Genomic DNA, 23657 nt, shown 5'->3' with positions numbered 1-23657 from the left:
CTATTTTCCCATTGCTTTCCTGATTTGTCAGTTTATTTTTTCTTTGGTGCTTTCCTGTTACAACCTTCTATTGTGCAGTGTGAATTTAGAAATTGACATGTTATTTGGGAGAGGGTGTAAACATTTTCTGTCTCTCCTGCTCCATTAGCATGGAGTTATAGCTTCCTACGGAAGGGAAAGAGAGCGGGAATTCTTTGACACTGGGTGCTCCCACATGTGAACTCAGTAAGCTTTCCTGTAACTCCCAAGATGCTCTTTGCTACTCACACCAATTTCCCATCAAGCTAGAAAGTTTCAGCCTGGAATCATTTGCATTTTTCTTCATTATTTAATCTGTCAACCAAAACTTTTACTTGGGTCAAATTAAGAATACATTCATTTACAGTGACAATGCACACAGGATGCTTGCCAAGCAGCTGCCTGCTATATATCCATACAAAGAAACATTTCAAGCACTGTTCTAGATTTTTAGAAGGGCCCTTAGTACATTCTTATAGGAAAGACTCCATTAAATCTTCAATCCCCAGGCCCTTTTCTTATCATTTGACAAAACAAATATGTAGGTTTCTACACAAACGATCATTGCCCTCAGTGAAGAAGATGTGGCAGAAAATAATGTTTTTTAAATGGTCTAGCATGTGCATGTCGGAGGTGGAGTATAACTATCAAATCTGTTCTTCATTAGAAAGTCATTCTATATGCCAGTTGACCTTAGGGTACACCGACATGGCCAAAAAAACCCCCAGAATTCTCAGTGGCGAGTATCAGAGTCTGGGACTATAAACTTGGACTCATGCTATGACACTAAAAATAGCCATGTAGACATTCCAGCTTGGGCTCTGAAGCCTGGGGAAGAGAATAAGTTTCAGAGTCCAAGCTCCAGGCTGAGCTGGGGCATCTAATGGCTATTTTTTAGCACCATAGCATGAGCTCCAGTCTGTAGACCTGGGCTCTGTGATTTGCTGCTGCAGGATTATTTTTGCCATATAGACAGACCCTTAGTGGCAGCTTCAGGATTTGTGAAGGAAGCTATTTATTCTCCTATCGCAAAGAGCATGCCCCAGCAATGGTTTTGGAAATGTGCTGAACATAATTTGGTCCTGTCAACCGTCACAGTTGAATGTATGTTGTTTTTTAAGTTCTGGTTCAGCTACCCCTGTTGCAGACAACATCTACTGTCAGGAACTGGTACAATTCTTAGTGCAGACAAGGTTTACAAGAACATTTGCAACAGCCGAGGAATACAAAGACATGTATAATATGTAAGGTTTTCTTCATTGTTAACTAATGCCGGTCAAAAAGCACAGAGCCCAGATAGCTACACTTCTCATGGAAGTTGGTCTCACAGTATTTATAGTCTATTTATGACCTCTTATTTTGTTTGCAATTCCCCTTTTATTTTGTATCTCACACCAATAAACTTTGTTTTAACTTGAAAAATGAGATGGGCTATTGCGACTATTGTGTTGAGGTTACCTGGTCTTGGATGACTTGGTGGGAATCTGAACCTGATCTTGAGGAGTGTGAGGGAGGAGTACTGTTAAAAACAGGGGTCTCAAACTCAATTTACCTTAGGGCCAGTGCCAGTCCTCAAATCCTCCCGCCGGGCCAATAAGGTCACTGAAGATGGTATTCAGAAAAGAAAACGTTTATATTGTATTTTTTATTTTGAATTTCTTAGAAATAATAAAACTGTCATACAACTTCATATAATTCTTCGCCTGCCAGAGAGTTTTTAGTGTTTGCCAGACACCTGGCAGTGCTTCAGTTCTGTCAGTTTGTCGATGTTTGCCCTCAGTGACTGAACAGTTGAAACCTTCAAGATTGCAGCAAGGTGTGCATCAGATAGTTGTGTTTGGTATTTTGACTGGTTTATATTCGTTGTGGGGAGAAAAGTGACGCTGCCTCCAGGGCTGACTCTGCCTGGCAACTAATGATGCTGCCTCCAGGGCTGACTTTGCCCGGCAACTAATGATGCTATCTCTGTCCCTTTCCCCCAGCCAATGGGAGCTGCGGTGGGTGGCGCCTGCAGCAGACATTGCCAGCAGCATGTCTGCATGCGTCTCTCCTCCGTGGGCCTCAGTGGGGAGGTTCTCGAGTCACAGATGGCTCACGGGCCGGGACTTTGAGACCCCTGGTTAACTGTCTTAGTCAGCAAGTGCACAGAGACAGTGATACTCTTTCCAAAAGCAGGCAGAAGGATGGCTGAAGTAATTGAGGGCACAGAGAGAGCCGAATAGCATAAGGAGTTCCAGGCTTGTGTACAAGTTAAGCTCTTAGGGCAGGAACTGTCTTCCTTTATGTCAGTACAGTATCTAGCACATTGTGAGCACTATATACATTATTACAAAAGCTGTTAAAAGAACATTGTTAAGCTTGCAAAATCAACTCTCAAAAATTAGGAAATGCAAGATTTGTGCAATTTTAATTTGGCCCCCTTGTGCCTATGCATTATGATATAATCTTTGACTCCATGGTCACATACTATGCCACGTTTTAAGAAAAGCTTCTGCAATTTGGCTTCTTTTAAACTGGCAACACACCTAAAGCTTGCCTGTTAAGTTCATGCTGCTCCTAATCACTCCCCTTTCCCATTCTTACTTAGCTTTGTCCTGCTCCATGTTAATTTCACACCAGGGAGTGATGTGAAACTAACAAGAAGGGGCACAGGAACTGGGGATGTTGTGAATAAAAATGTATATGCTGAAAAGTGCCTACTTAACCCTGATTGGGACCTCCAGTAGAGATGCTGCCAATCCTTCAGTTTTAATGCTGAAAGTCAAAAGTCATATTCACTGTGTGATTGGGGAGGGTTATGAATTAAGAACTGTTCCTGTTCATGTAAATTCATATGAATAGTGTCATCCCAAACGCTACATAGCCACAGAACAGTGTGGAATATATTTTCACTCAAAAATCGGTCTCTACTCTCTCTGACCTGCCTTAAGTATTGTGCTTGAAACAATATATATTCAGTTATAATAGCCTAGATGCTCTAAGTATGCATATCATGCATGAGAGTCATAGGAAGAAGTGCATGTTAAACACACTTGCTGAAGGAACACTCAGACTAACGGCACCACATAGTCTGCCACAAAATACCTATCTACAATTTCTGAAATAAAATACAATGAAATACATATCTAATAAGTAGTGGTTAGAACTGTGCTACTGTTTAGATTAAGCATGCATCCATCAGTGGCTTTACATGCTTTTGTGCTCAATATTTTTTTCTGTTTTAATGAGTTTTTTTGACATTTCACCAGTAAATGTGTTGCAGCCAAAAAAATCAGTGGGTGTATTTGACAACTTAAAGAACAGAAAATACAATGATGGTTAAATAAAAATACTGCTATTGAGAAAAACAGATAATCTAATCAAAATTGAGTTTTATTACTTTAAGCTAACTTCTGTGGCTTCGATCAGGATCCATAAATCTCAAGAAACTGGAGTCTATGCTAATAGCTTTATTATATTCTTTTCTGTGACTTTTCTCCACATTCTTAGCAAAAGCCTATGGAGTGCTTCTAAGTAAGGAACCAGCGGGGATAACTAGTGTTTTAAGTGAAGTGCTAGAAGCCTGAAACATGTAAATTTAAAGGAGGTTTGTTCCTCTGCAGATTATTTAAATGTTAAGTACATGCCCATGTCGGGGATACACGGAATGGAATCTAAAAACTATTATCTCCTGTAGAAATGAACCTTCAATTTACTCACTGCACAGGAAGGGCAGATTCTAGTCATTTTCACTGCCAGCAGGTGCCCTTTCTGTGCATAATAGGCTTTGCGTGTGTAATTAACACATGAAGGCTGCTAATGCCAGTTTTTTCTTCAGGTACATGCTGCTAGGAGTTTTCAGGACAACGGTGTGGGCCACAAGAGGCTTTTACACTGGGTTTGAAGATTAGATATTCATTGACTTTCTGACAAAGACATGTTAAAAGGAGCTAAGACCGGACCCGCAGTTGGGAGCATAGGTGTGCACAAAGCAAAAACATAGGCTATGTATGAAAAGAAATAAAGATACAAATAGCTGAGCCAGGCTGAATTGACTCTTTCACAGCATTTCAGCCTGTGACTATAACGAATGAACAAGCTAGGGGGCTTAAAAGTATGATTTTAAAACCTATAATTATCAGGAAGACTCTAATTGCCCATTCACAAACACAACAACTCATTATCTTAGCCTGATGTGAACTTTAATTAGAGTAGTAATCACACACTGTAGTTGTCTGAATAAATCAATTTAGCACCAATTTATGTGCCATAAATATGTTTCCCAAAATAACTTCCATCTATTTTGTAACTGTGTGAACTCAGAAAGGTGATTTTGGCCATGAACGCTAATACTGTCATGAAAACTTCTTACTGTCTACTCCAAAGCTGTATTTTTAATTTATGGGTATTTGCATTTTAGGGAAAATGAACTGGAATTGAGTTTTTTTTAAACTTGAGGCTTTAATTTTTATTTAATTTTAACTTAAGTTACTGTCTGGTTCTTTACTTTGCAGCTGTGACATAAGAATTTAAAAGAGGAGAAACTAAAGCAGATGGTTGAGAAAAAATAAAAGGAGCCAGACATCTCCAGCTTTTGTAAATATCTGAAAACATGTGTGTGGCTTCCATTCTAGTAAATGTTTCACATCCTAACTCCAAAAGTATTGCAGCCAACATGGGAATTATTTACTAGTCCTTGTCCTAACAGATAAAGAAAAACTGATCACAGAACAAAAAATTAATGTTATCTTAAGTACAAGTGATCATGACTTGATCACATTTATAATGTGTAAGCAGAGTAAAGTACAGACCAGCAATATATCCTTTGTTCTTTAATAGGGCCACCTTTACAAAGCTGAAAACGCTTATGAGCCAAATCAGATGGGAGAAAGAATTTAATCAGAAAGTTGTGAATGATAATTGACAATCATTTAAGAACACCTTACTTGATGCCCAAAAATTCACAATTGAGGAAGGCAGGCGGTGCTGGGAGTTTTTTTTTTTTTTTTAAATCCACAATCTGGTTTAGAGGGGAAGTGAAAACCGTTATGTACATTTAAAAAAAATGTAACTGATGGAAGAAAGGGGAAGTTGATAGCAATGAATATAAATAAGAGGTTAGAAATTGTAGAAAATTGATAAGGGAAGTAAAGGGACAGGAGAACTCTCTGGCCAGCAAAGTTAACGACAATGGTATTGGTCCATTACTAGCTGGAAAAGGTACAGTTATCAATAATAATGCAGAAAAGGCAGAAGTATTCAATAAATATTTCTGTTCTGTGTTTAGGAAATATACACTCAAACTCACACTGAGGACAAAGCAAAGCTTTTACCAGTTTTATTAGCACCATTAGTAATGACACAAATGCTCCAACCTACATAACTTTATATTACTGCTATGTTTTTTAAGCTAGTATCTTGTACCATTCCTTACATATACTCAGACCCTTTCTTGGGGATCTGGTGGTAAAAGGCAAGCGGTCATCCATGAGGGTCCTATCCTGTCTCTGGCGTGCCAAATGAATCCAGTGGTCCAAATTCCCCCTTTCATGGGGGTCTGGCCTATTATAGGGCCTGATAGTTGCCATGAATATTCATACAAATGCCCATCTTTCTTTGTCTATATTTAACTTTGTCATAAATATAAAGGGAAGGGTAAACCCCTTTAAAATCTCTCCTGGCCAGAGGAAAAATCCTCTCACCTGTAAAGGGTTAAGGAACTAGGATAACCTCGCTGGCACCTGACCAAAATGACCAATGAGGAGACAAGATACTTTCAAAATCTGGGAGGAGGGAGAAAAACAAAGGGTCTGTGTCTGTCTGTGTGATGCTTTTGCTGGGGACAGAACAGGAATGGAGTCTTAGAACTTAGAAAGTAATCTAGCTAGATATGTGTTAGATAATGATTTCTTTAAATGGCTGAGAAATTAAGCTGTGCTGAATAGAATGGATATTTCTGTCTGTGTGTTTTCTTTGTAACTTAAGGTTTTGCCTAGAGGGATTCTCTATGTTTTGAATCTAATTACCCTGTAAGGTATTTACCTTCTAATTTTACAGAGGTGATTCTTTTTTACTTTTTACTTCTATTAAAATCCTTCTTTTCAGAAACTGAATGCTTTTTCATTGTTCTTAAGATCCAAGGGTTTGGGTCTGTGGTCACCTATGCAAATTGGTGAGGATTTTTACCAAACCTTCCCCAGGAAGTGGGGTGCAAGGGTTGGGAGGATTTTGGGGGGAAAGACATTTCCAAACAACACTTTCCTAATAAATAAACCCAGATAAACATCTGGTGGTGGCAGTGGAAGTCCAAGGGCAAAGGGTAAAATAGTTTGTACCTTGGGGAAGTTTTAACCTAAGCTGGTAAAAGTAAGCTTAGGAGGTTTTCATGCAGGTCCCCACATCTGTACCCTAGAGGTCAGAGTGGGGAAGGAACCTTTAAAAATGTTAGGGTGTCCTTATCCCATAGTATTATCCTATATGTCAATGCATTGCTAAGGCAAGTTCGTGATTAAGCATCTGCTAAAATATCCAAGCCTCGTATTAGTTCAGTGTTCTTCTGGTTACCTGGTATCATTTTGTACAAACTGGGTCGCTGTTGGGCTACTTACTTATGCCAAGGCTCATAGGCCTCAAAACTTTATGCTGATCACATAAGCTAATGCCTTACAGGATATAAGCCTGTAGGTTCATTGGCTTATTGCTAACAGAATGCTAATGCTAGCTTTATGAGCTACATTCCTATTCTCAATATCTCCTTTTTAAGAGATTTTTCTTCGAGCCTGAGTCAGTGTAGATTGCACTGTAAACGTGCATGCACCTCATGCATGTGAGCTTGGAATCTTTTGTCTAGCAGAGTCCAGTGGGTCCACATGTACACCTTGTGCTCTCCTACATGAGCAGCCCGGAGCCTCCTGTAGTTCCCACTTACTGTCTGTGGCAGCAAGAAAGAACCTTGACTGTATCCATCCCACTTCTGATTTCAGAACGCTTCTCCAGCCAAGAAACATTTGTCTGTCTTTATTTCTTCCTGGTACAGAAAAGTCATTACCAATACAATCCATCACTATGGCCACACTGGCCTTCCCTCTCCTAGACCTCAGAGCAGGACACCTTCACATGTCTTTATGAAAAGGAGATTTCAGTTACCACTGGCATCGGTGGCAAGAATGCCTGCACGAGAACTTAAGCAAACCCATTCCCCTCCCCTCTGAAGGAATCCTCGCCAGCCCTGACACTGGCCATTGATGACATCATTGCTTTCCAGGAGTTATGGAGGATAGTTGAGATATTGGGCATGAAAATGATGGTGATCCAGGAAAACACACACAACTTATTTAGTATCCTCGGAACCCACAAGAATCACCCTCCTGATTAACAAGGACATCATAGACCCAGCAAAGGGTCTGTGGCACACCCTGGCCTCGCTTCTCCCGACTTCAAAGTGGGTGGAAAAAATCATATTGGATTCCACCAAAGGCTCTGAGCACATCTACGCTTACTGGACTCCAGGATCTCTTTCTGTCATCTAATAGAAAACCAGATCTGACAAAGGACCCATAAATACAAGGACCCCAAGAACCTGGACCTTTTCAGCTGAAAGGTCTACTTCTCAGCATCCGTCCAATTTTGCTCAATGAATTATCAGCCATTTGCAAAATGCAAGATACAGATGATACCATTGTTCTCTCACCGTTGCCATCCTGAATATCCATCTTGAAAGTGACCTCTTTTCCCTTTAGCACAATTGTCCCATGAATTCAGACAAACCGCTTAGCTCAGTGGTTCTCAAACTTTTGTATTGGTGACCCCTTTCACACATCAAGCCTCTGAGAGTGACCCTCTTATAAATTAAAAACACTTTTTTTTATATTTAACACTATTATAAATGATGGAGGTGAAGTGGGGTTTGGGGGTTGAGGCTGACAGCTCGTGTCCCCCATAGAATAACCTTGCGACCCCCAGTTTGAGAACCCCTACCTTAGCTGGAGCATTCACTTTTCTCTCTCACATCTGCACCCTTCTAATTTTCCTCTTTATAAGAGAGTCAGGACTTCATCTCTACCTTCCTTTCTACCTTTGGAAGGATTCTTCAAGACTGAAAAAAAGTTGTTTTTATATTGAGCTAAATCCCTATTTCATGTGGCAGTGTACAGAGCCAAAAATTCCAGAAATCTCTGCTTGTGGCATAAGAATCTGCCTGTTCCAACAAGATTACTGCTTGTACTGAAGGAGAAGGAGTAGCATGGACCATCATACTACTCGCTTATACCAGCAATGACTTCAGTGGGGCTCCTTGCCAGTCAGCTTCCAGCTTTAACTCTTGCTCATGGAGAGAATGGTACTGAGATCTGTTTCTTGGTTATGAGCAGTTTTGCTGTATCTTCTCCACTGAGAAAGAATATAAATTTAATATGGTAAACATTGAGGTTCTCCCTGCTTTAAATTTTATACCTTCATGCCAGATTGCTCTTCCTTTGTAAAGCAGAATGATAGGGGAGATGTTTGAACCAATATTGTTGAGAACAGTGGCATGGCAGCAAATGACAAGTAACAGGGCCTGAGATGCTGATGTGTATAGCCAGTGTGTCTGCACTAGCATCTGTGGCTCATGTCTCTGGTCAGCATGCCTCTGAATAGCAATCAAGTGGAAGTTACCTATATTTTTATATCAATGAAAGAATCATGGGGTGATTTGTTTTTATTGTTTCTGCAAGTCACTCCCTGGTGCCATGACCAGTTTCCACTGGAAAATTACCCTCTTCTTTCCCCACACTTCTTCCTCCTTTTGAGTTTTCTCTCTCCTTTAACTTAGCCTGGAGGGAGAATCTGCCTTTCCCTAAGCCCTATAAAATGGGCTGGTGTCTCTTTGTTGCCCAGAATACAAAGTCCCTGATTGTGTTGTGGGGGCTCTGCCAAAGAGAACAGGATCTCTTCTAAGGTGAATAAACCAACATTTATAACCCTTGATAGAGTAGTCAGCAGTTGGTATTCCTGCATATCCTTACCCAGTAGCAAGTTGAGAGCCACCTTTTCAGACCACTCTGCAGCAACTGTGGAACAAGTGTGTCTGTTAGTGTGCAGTCTTCTTTTTACACACACCCCTTTAAAAATCCCCACGTGGTTGGGATGTGCTCCTTTATCTGATCAGAGAGGATAATCCCTGCTGATCAGGAGACTGAGCTCAGACCCTGAACTCTACTCTCCTGCATGAACCTGCCACTAGATGTCTTGGGCCAACCTGGTACATCCCTGTGCTTGCTAAATGCCCCGTGTAATGATTCTTTTGGTTCCTTTGTTACAGTGTTTACTGGGTTCATCCACTTTAAAATTAAAAAAAATAGTGTTTTTAATTTGCATCTAATACTCAAAAGTTTTGGGCCAGTTTCTGCCACCCTCCAGTGAATAGTTCAATGGGAAATCAGTGGGACTGCTTGCAGAGTAAGGTTCTACTCAGTGTGAGTAAGGGTGCAGAATAAGACTATGTTTGTACCTCAGGTAGGGCACAAATAGAATAAGTATGATCTGTGACGGTAACTATCCGTTTCCTTAAAATAAATGAGCAAAGTTGCACAAATCCCAAGGTAGCTGTAAATTATGTACCTTCTTGATGTCCGTGGTTTTTAAATTTCATTGCGTCTTGAATGGCAGTATATATTTTTTTTAAATTAGCACTTAAGCAGAAATGTCCTTCTATTTCACCTGCCTCTCTTCCAATTAATAGTTGCCCACCTCTTGGGAAAATAATTAAGGGGTCTCTAGTTAGCCTGAGGGAAGGAATTAAACAAATTGTAAAAATGCAGTTACAATTAATGGGCAATATGAAGCCATTAAGTCCACAATATCCATATTCATGCTTACTCATTGCTATTCTTATTGTTTGATATTTACCTGTATAACTCATTTGATTATAAATAACCCTGTTCTCCTTGGAAAATGATACGGCAAACAGTGAATCAATGGCCAAAAAAAGACCCAGGCAGTCATATTGCTTAAGCAAAAAGTGTGGCTGGAATTAGAGCTTTGTTAATCTGGGATTTAATAGGTATTGGCTGACACCAAACATCGTAGTGCAATTGGTATTCACAGAAGAACAGGATGTCCAGCAGTAGGTGAAAAATGGAGTGTGAGAGAAACTGTCATGTGTCTGCATCATGTGACTTTCACCCACATGCTTTGATTGTTGTGTGTTCTATATCCATAACTAATACCTGCTACTAAAGTTCACCACACACTTATGAGTAGGGTTGGTAGAATTCAGTTTTTTGTATGTAATTTGGATGGATAACATCTATATTTATAAGCATTTTTTCTATTTTAATTTTTCAGAGTTGGGTGATATTACAGACGTTTCTCATCTTCTCTCCCCCTCTGAACCATCCACTTGTCTCAGTGATCCCATCACATCTCCTGATTCTCTTGTATCTGCTCTCATCCCTCCTCTTACTGTTCTCCTTAACCTCTGTCTCTCTCCTCTGGCTTTCCCCCCTCATAATTAGGGCCCTACCAAATTCACAGTCCATTTTGCTCAATTTCACGGCCAGAGGGTTTTAAAATGGGTCAGTTGCATGTTTTCAGCTGCGCAGGTGAAGAAGTCTTGTCCCTCCCAGCCTGGCTGGGGCACTCCCAGAGATCGGACTCACATCCACAAGCCGCCTCCAGCTGCAGGAACCTTCAGGGCTGCTGCCCAGCCCCAGAGCTTCCTGTAGCAGGGGGAGGCACTCCAAGGTGGGTCTGATCTCCCCCTGAGAGTGAGAGCAGCCGTGCAGGGAAGGACAAGTCCTGTCCCTCCCCAGCCCAGCCAGGACTTGCAGCTAGGAGCCCCTTGGCAGAGATCTCGTAGCAACATGGGGGAGATCAGATTTCATGGGGAAGGGCTTATTTCACGGTCCATGACACATCTTTCACAGTCGTGAAATTGGTAGGGCCCTTCTCATCATACAAGCATGCTTTAGTCTCTCCTATCTTAAAAACAAACCAAAAACCCCTCATCCTTAACTGTGGTTGCCTCACCAACTACTGCCCCATATCCATTTAGTTTCTGAGCTCATTTGAACATGCTATTTACAGTCTTCGTCTGGAGTTCCTCTCCTCCAGTTCCATTTTAGACCTTCTCCAATCTGTCTTCCACACTTCCACTCCACTGAAACCACTCTCGCCAAAGCTCAGCACCAGTAGTTCATCCTCATCCTCCTTGACCTGTCAGCTGTCTTTGATGCAGTCAGTTGTGCTATTTTGTCTTCCCTTTGCTTCCATATCTCTGTCGTCTTCTGGTTCTTCTCCTGCTTTTCTAATGGCTCCTTCTGTGTGTCCTTCAGAGGCTCCTCCTCATCCCCCTTGCAACTTTCTGTGTGGATTCCACAGGGATCTGTCCTTCGTTCCATTCTCTTCTCCCTCTACAACTTATCTCTGTAATCTGATCTGAAGACACAAATTCAACTACAGCCCCTTTGGTAAGGATTCAGATCTACCTCTGTGCTCAGACCTATCTCCCTCTGTCCAAATTAAAATCTCAGCTTCTCTCTCTGACATGTCCTTGGGGAAGTCTGTCAGATTAAGCCCAGCATGGCTAAAAGAGAGCTCTTAACCGTGCCTGCCCCAATCCTTCCACCTCACCAAGCCTTCCTTGCTGCTTGCTTTTTCAATCACTATGGACAACACCATCATACTGCCTGTAACTCAGGCCCGTAACCTGGTCACCCTCTTGGACTTAAACCTCTCTCTAGGTTTTCACATACAGTCTGAATCATGCCAATTATTTCTTCATAATATCTCTAACACACAGCTTTACCATTCTATTCACATAGCTAAAATGTTTATCCAGGCTCTCATCATCTTGTGTCTCGTTTACTACTGCAGCAGCCTTCTCTCTGGCCCTGACAAATGCAACCTTGCCATATTCATATTCATTAAGAATGCTGCTGCAAAGATCATTTTCCTAGTCCAGGGGTTCTCAAACTTCATTGCAGCGCGACCCCCTTTGGACTATAAAAATTACTATGCGACCCCAGGAGAGGGGACTGAAGCCTGAGCCAGCCCAAGCCCCTGGTGTGGGGGCAGGGGGCAAAGCCAAAGTCCAAGGGCTTCAGCCCCAGGCAGGGGGCCTGTGTCCCGATGCCCAGGGCTGAAGCCCTTGGGCTTTGGTCCCGGGCCGCAGCAAGTCTAAGCCAGCCCTGGCGACCCCATTAAAATGGGGTCCCGACCCACAGTTTGAGAGCCGCTGTCCTAGTCTGTTGTTTTGACCATGTTGCCCCTCATTTTGAATCCCTCCACTGGCTCCGCCTTCTCTGTTGAATCAAACATAAGCTCTTTATCTTTACGTTCAATGTTCTTCACAACCTATCCCCATCCTACCGATCATCTCTCAAGATGTTGACTTCTTTCTCCAATTGACTCACTGTGGCAGGTTCCATCACCCACTTACTAAATTTTCAAACAAGTATCTTTGTGCCTCCTTCTGTGCTGCTCCACATGCTAGGGAGGAACTCCCTGTAACCCTCTGCAAAACTAACCCATTATCCTCCTTCAACCCCCCCCCCCCCCGTTTAAAACTCTCCTTTTCCATTACACTAATGTCTGCATCCCTCTGTTGTCTCTTGTCTTATAAGTAGATTGTAAGCTCTTTGGGGAAAGGACTGTCTTTTTGCTTTGTTTCAGAGTAACAGCCGCGTTAGTCTGTATCCGCAAAAAGAAAAGGAGGACTTGTGGCACCTTAGAGACTAACCAATTTATCTGAGCATGAGCTTTCGTGAGCTACAGCTCACTTCATCGGATGCTTTGTGTTTTTTACAGTGCCTGGTCCATAGTTTGGGCTCCTAAGCAGTACAGCAATACAAATAATAAATAATAACATATTACCTTTTAAATCTGATCACTATAACCCCCACACTATAACATGTTTAAGTGCTACATTTCTTTTAAATTAGATCCCTCATATTAATAAATTGGTTAGGCAATCCATCACCTAGTTATTTAATTCCAAATTTCTTAGGCTATATCTGTTTTACAGCTTCTTAGAATCTCACTTGTTGGCACCTGATTTCAGCAGTTCTCACATTATTATTAAATATATTATTCTCCCTAGTCCATTTGTTGATTAATTGTGGAAGATTGAAAGATTGACATGATACAGTTAATTAACTTTTTACAGATTTCAGTTTTTCTATGGTCTGTGACAGGCTGTGCTGGACACATTAATAAATGTCCAGTTTTCTGGAGTAGGGCACCCTTCCTGCTTCCTTTCATTACTTTAGCCAAGGTTCCACTAGATGAGACGTTTACAGTCTTAAGACTTCCTGCCGAGGTTCAGACTTTGTATTTTTGACACTGAAGCTGTCATGTTCTCAAAGCTACTTAATTAGAAACACATTCATTTCAGTGTATACTGGAGAAGGCTGGGACAGCACAGCTAGGCACGCAGGGAAGTTGAGCATTTGTGCAGCTTGCAGCTGGTTTGCACTTGGAGTATAAAATTGTTGGGTATTTCCTTGCTCCTGGAATGCAGTCGTTAGAAAAGAAGCAGTATGTGTAAAGGAAATATCTATTTCCTGAAATTAAAACATGCAAAATGACAAACAAATACCCTCCAATTTGATATTTCCCATGTAAGCCTTGAACTTTAGTGTGTATACCTAGTAATATGGCAAAAGCTGCAACATACAGGAGAGTGGTTTCGAACACTACTGCTAACTTGTAGACCTCCTAGTGAATTGTGAACCCCAGAATTCTTACTGAGTGAGGTTCTGAGGTGGCAATCTCTCTGGTAAGTGGGAACTCACTGTAAGATACTGCGTTGGGGCAAAATGGGAAAAAACAGGAGTGTTCTTACTGGGGTCCCCAAACTTCATTGATGTGCAATATGCTACTTCATCACTTCAATGAGACCTAGAAATTTTGTTGTAGGATACTGAAAATTCATATATAATGTCTCTTTAAAAGGTAATCAAAAATTTTGGTTGTGTACTGTCCAGGGCAGGGGCTGCCTCTGTCTGTGTTAGTATGGCACCTAGCACAATAGGGCAGCAATCCTGATGTGGCCTTTTGGCGCAAAACTAATATGAAGGATTGAGAAGATCAACATACAAATTAGTCAAACTATTTGTATAGTGTTGAGACAAAGCAGTAATACATAAGATTTTAATAGCATCTTCTATTAATGCTTCCAACACTACATTTTTATGGGCTTCTGTCTATTCTTCATAAGAAGGCACTATAGTGGTTATTTTACAATTCCTGTCACTTTTATTTAAGATTAAAGATGAACTAAACTTGCTTGAATCTACAAGAATTTAACATCCAAAATCAAATTAGTATAATTTTACCCTGTTTTTCTGATAAAATAAGATGTGTGCCTATGTTGTTGTAGCCATGTTCATGCCAGGATATTAGACAGACAAGGTGGACGAGGTAATACATCTTTTATTGGACCAACTTCTGTTGGAGAAATGTATAAACTTTTGAGCTACACAGAGCTCTTCTTCAGGTCTGGGAAAGATGCTCAGAGTGTCACAGCTAAATAGAAGGTGGAACAGATTGTTTAGCATATCTAACACACATTTTAAGGGACGATTCAAGGTGAAGTGGCCCGTGAGCACCTCTGCAGCCAGGGGACAAAAAAGCGGCGGGTTAGTGGGTTACAGATTGTTGTAATAAGCCATAAATCCAGTCTCTTTATTAAGAGCATGATTTTTAGTGTCTAGCAAAGTTATATATTTTAGCTTTCAGGCTCGTCTTTTGAAGGTGATGTGCAGGTTTCCTTTGAGGACGAGGACTGAGAGATCAGATATGGAGTGATTGTTCTGATTGTGAAAGTGATTGTGAAATGTGTTCGCCCACAGGTGATATGGTGTTTGTCTTTTATCATTTTTCTGTGTGAGTTCATTCGAGAGCATAGTGGTCGTCTGGTTGCACCCACATGGTTGTTGTTGGGGCATTTAGAGCCCTGGATGAAGTACATTACATATTGTGGTAGGCATGTGTAGGACCCATGGATCTTGAAAGGTGTGTTGTGAGGGGTACTGATCATTGTAGCAGGGGAGATATATCTGTAGGTTTTGCATCTGTTATGGCAAGGAAGTGACATCTACATTCTGAGCAAATGCAAGAAGCAAAATCTCATCTCTCTAACCACTACATGTGACTTCAAATATGCTGTTCAGCTCTACAGAAGGATTTCAGAAAAACCGAGAAACAATTTCCTGCACCTCACATGCTCCAGAAGGGACCACCTCATACAAGAAATCATCATACACCCACACCCTGGAAAGAAAAAAATCAGGAAACCTACCTGGAGGTCATGCAAGAAACCCAAAACAACTATCCAAAAAGCCTGATGACAGCCATTCAACCAAATACAAAAAGGGGAATAAACTACAACTCTGCAATGCACAGAACTTCACCTCTAGGATAAACTGTGGCACCAGGACCCACTACATGGACATTATATAGACCCCAACATCATCAGTTTATCAAAAGTACTCCTCACTGGAGCTGAATGATTCATATTCTCCAAGGGACTGATCTTCTGCCCCGCCACAGAACCTGATACCATACTAACATGTGGAGAACTAGAAGAATTCTTTCACCAACTCTATCTCAGCGAATTATTTCACAACAACGACTTCATCACCCACAACTACTAGGTCCCACCAACAATCATCAGAAAAAAGCATGCCCTGACTGGACACCCCACAGTGGATGAAACCACACACTTGATCATTACATTGATTGCTTCATGAAAAAAATTGACTGTGAAAACTTTAACAAACATCACATCCACTACAGGCTCTCCACTGCCGAGAGGACAGCTGTACAGTTCCTGAAATCCAAGCACCAAATAGTGACCAAACAGCAAATAAAGCGGTGATGGGCGGCACCATCAGAGTTCTCAACCACGATGACTGCGTTAATGTGGCCAACTGACAACTTTCTGACTCCACCTGCTATAAAGAATTCAGAGACGACTCCACAGCCCAGTTTGCCCAGGAATTTAAGGATATCTTCAAATCTTTCCCCAAACAACTCTAAGAGAAATTCTACAACCTCATCCCTCATAAACCCATCCCAGGAATCTTCTACATGCTTCCCAAGATACACAAATAAGGGAACCCAGGCAGACCCACCATTTCTGGCCATGGCACTCTAACTGAAGAAATATCAGGACTCATAATAGAAACCATCCTCAAACCAATCGTCACAATAGAGTCAGCTTCCTCCAAGATACAATTAACTTCCTCCAAAAACTCTGCAATATTAACAGCCTTGCTCAGAATACTATCCTTGCCACCATAGATGTCACCTCCTTATACACCAACATCCCTCACAATGACAGTATCACTGCCTGCCTCAAATATTTACAAGACAATGGACAAAACTCAGATATCCACCCCAAACATTGCTAAAATCGTCAATTTCATCCTCACCGATAAAAATTGTACAGTCGGCAACAAACACTTTGTGGAAACTATGGGAAAAGCACTGGGTACTAGGATGGCTCCCCAATATACCAACCTCTTCATGGGCCACCTGAAGGAAAAATTTCTGGACATATGCACCATAAAACCAATGATATACCTGAGGTACATCAATGATGTTTTCATCCTCTGGACAAACGACCTAAACTGCCTTACAGATTTCTACCACAATTTTAACAACCATCACCCATCCATCAAACTGTCTCTAAAACACTCCCACACCAGCATCAACATTCTGGACACCAGGATCAGCTTCAAAAATGGAACTCTACAGACAACTATAGACAAGAAACCCAGGATCACCACACTTCACAGGTCCAGTAACCACCCAAACGCACCAAGAAATCTGTTATCTACTCCCAGGCCCTCAGATACCACAGAATATACTCCAAGGAGAAAGTCTGGGATATGCACCTTAACACACTTAAAACCGCCTTTACCAAACAAGGACATTCCAGCAGAGATGTAGATCACATCGTGGAATGGGCCACCCAAATACCCCGACAGAACCTGCTTTAATACAGAAAAAAACCCACTTTCTCACTGCACCCCCACCGTCGTTGCCACTTCCACTCTCCACTGGAAACTATACAGCATATCATTAAACAGTTATAACTCATACTCAATGGGGACTACATCCCAAATGAACTCTTTCCTGAATCTCCTATTCTGGCCTTCAAACAAGCCCCCAACCTCACCAGGCTTATTATCAGAAGCAAGCTCCCCACAGACCAGGACACACCAACTCAAAGTGGCACCGGACCCTGCCATCATAACAGATGCAAAATCTGCAGACATATCTCCATTGGTACAATGATCAGCACCCCTCCACAACACACCTTCAAGATCACATGCCTATTACAGCATGTGGTGTACCTCATCCAGTGCATTAAATCTCCCAACGCTACTATGTGGGTGAAACCAGACAATTACAATCCTCTTGAATGAATTTATGCAGAAAATGGGTTTAAAAAGGCACTAAGTTTATTATACCAATGGTTGCTTAGGGCAAAATTCTGCACTTAGATATAGGTGTGTAACTCCCATCAGGCACACAGAATGTTAGCTCTTCGATGAATGAGCTAATTTACTCCATCTTTTGTACTGTGCTGAGCACATTTGTCGGCAGTCAACAAACAGGTTATTATAGGTCCGTCAGTGGTTATTAGCCAGGATGGGAAGGGATGGTGTCTCTAGCCATTGTTTGCCAGAAGCTGGGAATGGGTGACAGGAGATGGATCACTTGGTGATTTCTCTTCTGTTCATTCTCTCTGTGGCACCTGGCATTGCCTACTGTTGGAAGACCGGATACTGGGCTAGATGAATTGGTTTCTGCTGTTTTCTATAATATGGGAGTCTGTATCAGGATCTATTGAATTCAGCAATAAATAAATATTAAAATGCTCTCTTCTTGGCATGCATAGGCCAAAGGATCAAGAGCTTGTCCTATTGCATGGTATATATAAGTAATTTAACCACATAGTGTTTCATATGGGCAAACCTCTCTAAATGACATTATTTGAAGAGTAGATCCACAGATGTCCATGATGTCATTCTGGGTGTACTCATAATAAAATAATAATATGTTTGGTAGCTTCCCTCCTTTAACTGCTGTTTTTTAGTAATGACAACTTCACCTTGCAAGCTACAGTGGAAAAATTATTAAATTAGAGACAGTGGCTTTCAAATTAAGAGATAAGACTTCAAAATAAAAGTGACCTTTTTTGGCTCAAATTAAATGTTGCACCTGGATTTCTCTTTTTAAATAAAATTTAATCCTGTATCCGTGTTACCTATATTACAGCTGGCTTTTTAAGTGTATGTTAATAATCCCCAGCATTATCTGAATATAAATGAGCTGTTTGTTTCTCTTCACAGTGCCCCGATGCCCTACCTCATTGGAATACATTTAAGTTTAATGGAGGTAAGTCTCTCCCCTCGTCCCTCAGAGTAGTATGTATTGTTGTGATTTAGGCCCTACTCCTGCAAACACTTACATACATGCTTAACTTTAAGCATGTTATTGAAACTAAACATGTGCCTAAATGTTTGCATCACGGGAGCCTAATTTGGTTGCTTGCACTCTTCTGCCAAACTCGTGAATACACTTTGGGTACTGTTTTCAACCCAGTGGTCAGAGTCTAGCACATCTGCGTGTGTGTGAGAGACACAAGACAGACAGACAGACATGGCGTGAACCCTGTTGTTTCATTTGACCAATTTACTACTATTGAATGTAACTCTATCAGAGTGGATCAGGCTTGATTTTTTAACAACAATATTGACCATCTCTTCTTTGCTTTTTAAGCTTTTATAGATTTGATGATCATTAGTTTCTGATGCTCAAGATGATAGGTCCAGAAGCAGGGATCTTACCATAAGTAAATAAAACCTGGCCTTCTTGCAGGATTTAGGAACATGTAAAACAACTGGAAATAATCCCCAAGCACCATGGAATCTAATTTGCAAAGGAACCCATGGAAGCAAATCACCCAACTCCCACTGTTTTCAATAGGGGGTGCAGAACCTAGGGCTCCTTTGAAAATCCTAGCCATAAGGTAATATTTTCAAAAGTGCCTAAATGTCATTTAGATGGTTTTAGAGAGATAAAGTGGATGGAATTAATGTCTTTTATTGAACGGAAGTTGGTGCAATAATAGATATTACCTCATCCACCTTGTCTCTCTAATATCCTGGAACCAGCATAGCTACAACTACACTGCATGCTTAGATTGTTTTGAATATTTGTCCTTAGTACTGTTTAACAGGGCCAGTCTGAAAGCCATATGCAGTGGGAGTGGGGAAATATTGCTGCTTGGAAATCAGGGGAAGCTAAACACAGGTTAGCATTTTCAAGTTAGTAGCAGTGGCTGATGCTCAACACCTTTGACAATCAGTCCACTTAGGTGTCTAACTTTAAACACCAGAGTTAAAAATTTGGACTATACTGTGTACGATATCTTACAACATACAATCACTTAGTCATACACCTCATAAAATAGTGTGTAATACAATAACATTTGGAACCTACATCAAAAACTGGTAACTTTGCCATACAGACAGCTGTCTCTTTTGGGTATATGACAGCAATAATCATCCAGGCTACTGTCCTGCTAAGAGCCTAAACCCCCAGACTATGCCATTATATATATGTTGTTCCAGTCATATTTTGCAAAAAGCAGCTTCTGGGCAATTTTTCTGTGTTGCATTAAGCAGAAAAAATCAAACAAATGCTACATTTTAAGAATGTTTAATAGAATCATAGAATATCAGGGTTGGAAGGGACCTCAGGAGGTCATCTAGTCCAACCCCCTGCTCAAAGCAGGACCAATCCCCAACTAATGTTCCAGCTGTTTGCTTGAAAGTAGCAAACTATTATCTGGGCTCTGAACTCAGTCTCCCCAATTGATAAACAACTTGAATTAAGAACATAAGAACAGCCATACTGGGTCAGACCAAAGGTCCGTCTAGCCCAGTATCCTGTCTTCCAACAGCGGCCAATGCCAGGTGCCCCAGAGGTAAGCATCAAGTGATCCATCCCCTGTCAGCCATTCCCAGCTTCTGGCAAACAGAGGCCAGGGACACCATCCTGGCTAATAGCCATTGATGGACCTATCCTCCACAAATTTATCTAGTTATTTTTTAAACCCTATAGTAGTCTTGGCCTTCACAACATCCTCTGGCAAGGAGTTCCACAGGTTGACTGTGCGTTGTGTGAAAAAATACTTCCTTTTGTTTGTTTTAAACCTGCTGCCTATTAATTTCATTTGGTTATGGTTCTTGTGGTTCTTGTGTTATGAGAAGGAGTAAATGATACTTCCTTATTTACTTTCTCCACACAGTCATGATTTTATACACCTCTATCATATCCCCCCTCAGTCATCTCTTTTCCAAGCTGAAAAGTCCCAGTCTTATTAATCTCTCCTCATACAGCAGCTGTGCCATGTCCCTAATCATTTTTATTGCTCTTTTCTGACCCTTTCCCAAGTCCAGAATATCTCTTTTGAGATGAGGTGACCACATCTACATGCAGTGTTCAAGATGTGGGCATACCATGGATTTTTATAGAGGGAATATGGTATTTTGTGTCTTCTTATCTATCCCTTCCTTAACGATTCCCAACATTCTGTTCGCTTTTTTGACTGCCGCTGCACATCGAGTGGATGTTTTCAGAGAACTATCCACAATCGCTCCAAGGTCTCTTTCTTGAGTGGTAACAGCTAATTTAGATCCCATCATTTTATATGTATAGTTGGGAGTATGTTTCCCAATGTGCATTACTTTGAATTTATCAACATTGAATTTCATCTGCCATTTTGTTGCCCAGTCATCCCGTTCTGAGAGATCCTTTTGTAGCTCTTCACAGTCTGCCTAAGACTTAACTATCTTGAGTAGTTTTTGTATCATCTGCAAATGTTGCCACCTCACTGTTTACCCCTTTTTCCAGATCGTTTATGAATATGTTAAATAGGACTGGTCCCAGTACAGACCCCTGGGGGACACCACTATTTACCTCTCTCCATTCTGAAAACTGACCATTTATTCCTACCTACCCTTTGTTTCCTATCTTTTAACCAGTTACCAATCCATGAGAGAACCTTCCCTCTTATCCCATGACTGCTTACTTTGCTTAAGAGCCTTTGGTGAGGGACTTTGTCAAAGGTTTTCTGAAAATCTAAATATACTATTATCAACTGGATCCCCCTGGTCCACATGCTTGTTGATCCCCTCAAAGAATTCTAGTAGATTGGTGAAGTATAATTTCCCTTTATAAAAACCATGTTGACTATTCCCCAACAAATTACGTTCATCTATGTGTCTGACAATTTTGTTCTTTACTATAGTTTCAACCAGTTTGCTCGGTACTTAAGTCAGGCCTGTAGTTGCCAGGGTCTCCTATGGACCCCTTTTTAAAAATTGGCATCACATTAGCTATCCTCCAGTCATTTGGTCCAGAAGCTGATTCAAATGATAGGTTACAGATGACAGTTAGTAGTCCTGCAATTTCACATTTGAGTTCCTTCAGAACTCTTGGGTGAATACCATCCAAATTGGGAATCTAAAACAGTGAGTTTTGTCCCTGGCTTACTAGGGTACTGTTTTTATTTTGTTTGTGTTTTTACAGTGGTAAGATGCAGTACTGTACCTTTTTAAATGGAAAATACTGAAGCTGTAGGCTACTGGGATTATAGGATTTTATATAACTTGTAGGTATATTTGTACTGTATTCTGCTGTTTTTGGCTACCAGTTGGTTAGACATTATTAATACACTATGCAGCACTGTTAAGGGGATGATCATGTTGTTTTTAGTTTGGCCTGTGCCACTGTCTAGTATGGTGTAAAACAATACACAACTGTACATTCATGATTTTAATAGATATTAAACTTAATATGATTCAAATATGGTTTGGGAGACTTAATTCTAAACCCCACAAGTACAAATAATACATGAATTATTGTGTTAAAACCTCTTTTTAGATAAGATCCGCACTTCAACTCTTGTCCCATATGTGATCCCTCTTGGGATATGGGAACTTACATCAAACTGAGTGTGTTGAGCCCTTTCCTAAAGGAAGTTAACAAGTTTGTATCTTGCACAGTAGGATAGCAGAAATTGGCAATGAGCCAGCATGGTCTGGTGAACTGGGCATGTGGCTGGAAACCAAGAACTCAGGAGTTCAGATCCTAGCTCATGAAGCAAGTCACTTAATCTCTCTGTCTTACTTTTCCCATCTTTAAGATGGGGATAATAAATTTGTGTTGTGAAGTTAATATGTGCACAGTGATTTAAAGACAAACAGAGCTATGCAGGCGCTAAGTATCATTGTACTTACTACATCAGAGCCTTTTAACTGTCTATTCTTTCCCCACTCTCCCAATTACAAAGATGGAATCACCTCTCCAAAGCCATTTTTGTGAGTCTGAAAACTTTCCAACATGTAAATGTTGTGTTTCTGTTGTAGTTCATAGTCTCTTCCTTGTTTCTAGAGAAGATTTATTAACCCTGTTATCTTACAGTTTTGTGGTAGCTCTGGTGGGAAAGGGGTTGTACTATAGGCTTCCTTGTTAATTCATGTGTCTGTGTCATTTCCAAGAATGGTCAAGGCTAAGGAGGGATAAAAAGATACAAAGAATGGATCAATGGGAGAGTGCATTGTACACTTCAGTCTTACGAAAGGCAGTCTGTTTTTTCCTCTTCTAGTAGAGATGATCGTATGTCATTAAAGAACATATGATTTTATACTTTTGGTCAACTAGAATAATATTCTCCCTCTTGTGGCACCTTAGAGACTAACCAATTTATTTGAGCATAAGCTTTCGTGAGCTACTGCTCACTTCATCGGATGCATACTGTGGAAAATACAGAAGACGTTTTTATACACACAAACCATGAAAAAATGGTTGGTTATCACTACAAAAGGTTTTCTCTCCCCCCACCCCACTCTCCTGCTGGTAATAGCTTATGTAAAGTGATCACTACATAATAGCTTATGTAAAGTGGGCCAGCTTGTTTATCATACACATTGTAAGGAGAGTGATCACTTTACATAAGCTATTACCAGCAGGAGAGTGGGGTGAGGGGAGAGAAAACCTTTTGTAGTGATAATCACCCATTTTTTCATGGTTTGTGTGTATAAAAACGTCTTCTGTATTTTCCACAGTATGCATCCGATGAAGTGAGCTGTAGCTCACGAAAGCTCATGCTCAAATAAATTGGTTAGTCTCTAAGGTGCCACAAGTACTTGTTGTTCTTTTTTGATACAGACTAACACGGCTACCACTCTGAAATCTATTTCCACAGACCTTTCCAAACAATTGTGCACTTAGAGTTAGCTGTGAGTTTCTGGTGTTCCATGGAGTCTATATAGAGGCAGCAGCTATTTTAATGAAAAATGGCAAATTTTTCTTGTGATTAAAATATCAAATGTATCCATTGACTGTTAAGTCTAATTTGGTGTGACTGAAATGTTCTCCAGTAAGATAAGATAATCTCCTGTGGTAGGTCAGAGGGCACCAGATGATTTATGAGGGAAAATCCTGGTAGAAAATATGGAACTGTGTGGTGCTCTTAATTTTTCAGTCTTTCTATCATCACCTAGTTAGTCATTCTATATAAGATTTCCATTTAGCAATCCATAAAGTGACTTCAAAGAAGACTAAAAGTTTATAAGCTGTTATATAAGCAAGGC

At 40.8% G+C, this 23657-nt stretch overlaps 1 protein-coding gene across 3 annotated transcripts in view; it reads left to right on the top strand.

The window, feature by feature from the left end:
* DENND1A (DENN domain containing 1A) overlaps positions 1-23657 on the top strand; it is a 421747-nt gene that overhangs the window by 199697 nt on the left and 198393 nt on the right. For all 3 annotated transcript variants that reach the window (XM_084650295.1, XM_084650293.1, XM_084650294.1), the window contains exon 11: positions 18345-18390. In XM_084650295.1, coding sequence (XP_084506421.1) covers positions 18345-18390 — 46 coding nt within the window. The remainder of the gene's footprint in view (positions 1-18344; positions 18391-23657) is intronic.

This window comes from Lepidochelys olivacea (genome assembly GCF_965140295.1).
Source record: "Lepidochelys olivacea isolate rLepOli2 genome assembly, chromosome: 16".
Classification (NCBI taxonomy): Eukaryota; Metazoa; Chordata; order Testudines; family Cheloniidae; genus Lepidochelys; species Lepidochelys olivacea.
The sequence above is the reverse complement of the archived record's forward strand: the minus strand, read 5'-3'. Positions and strand labels throughout refer to the sequence as shown.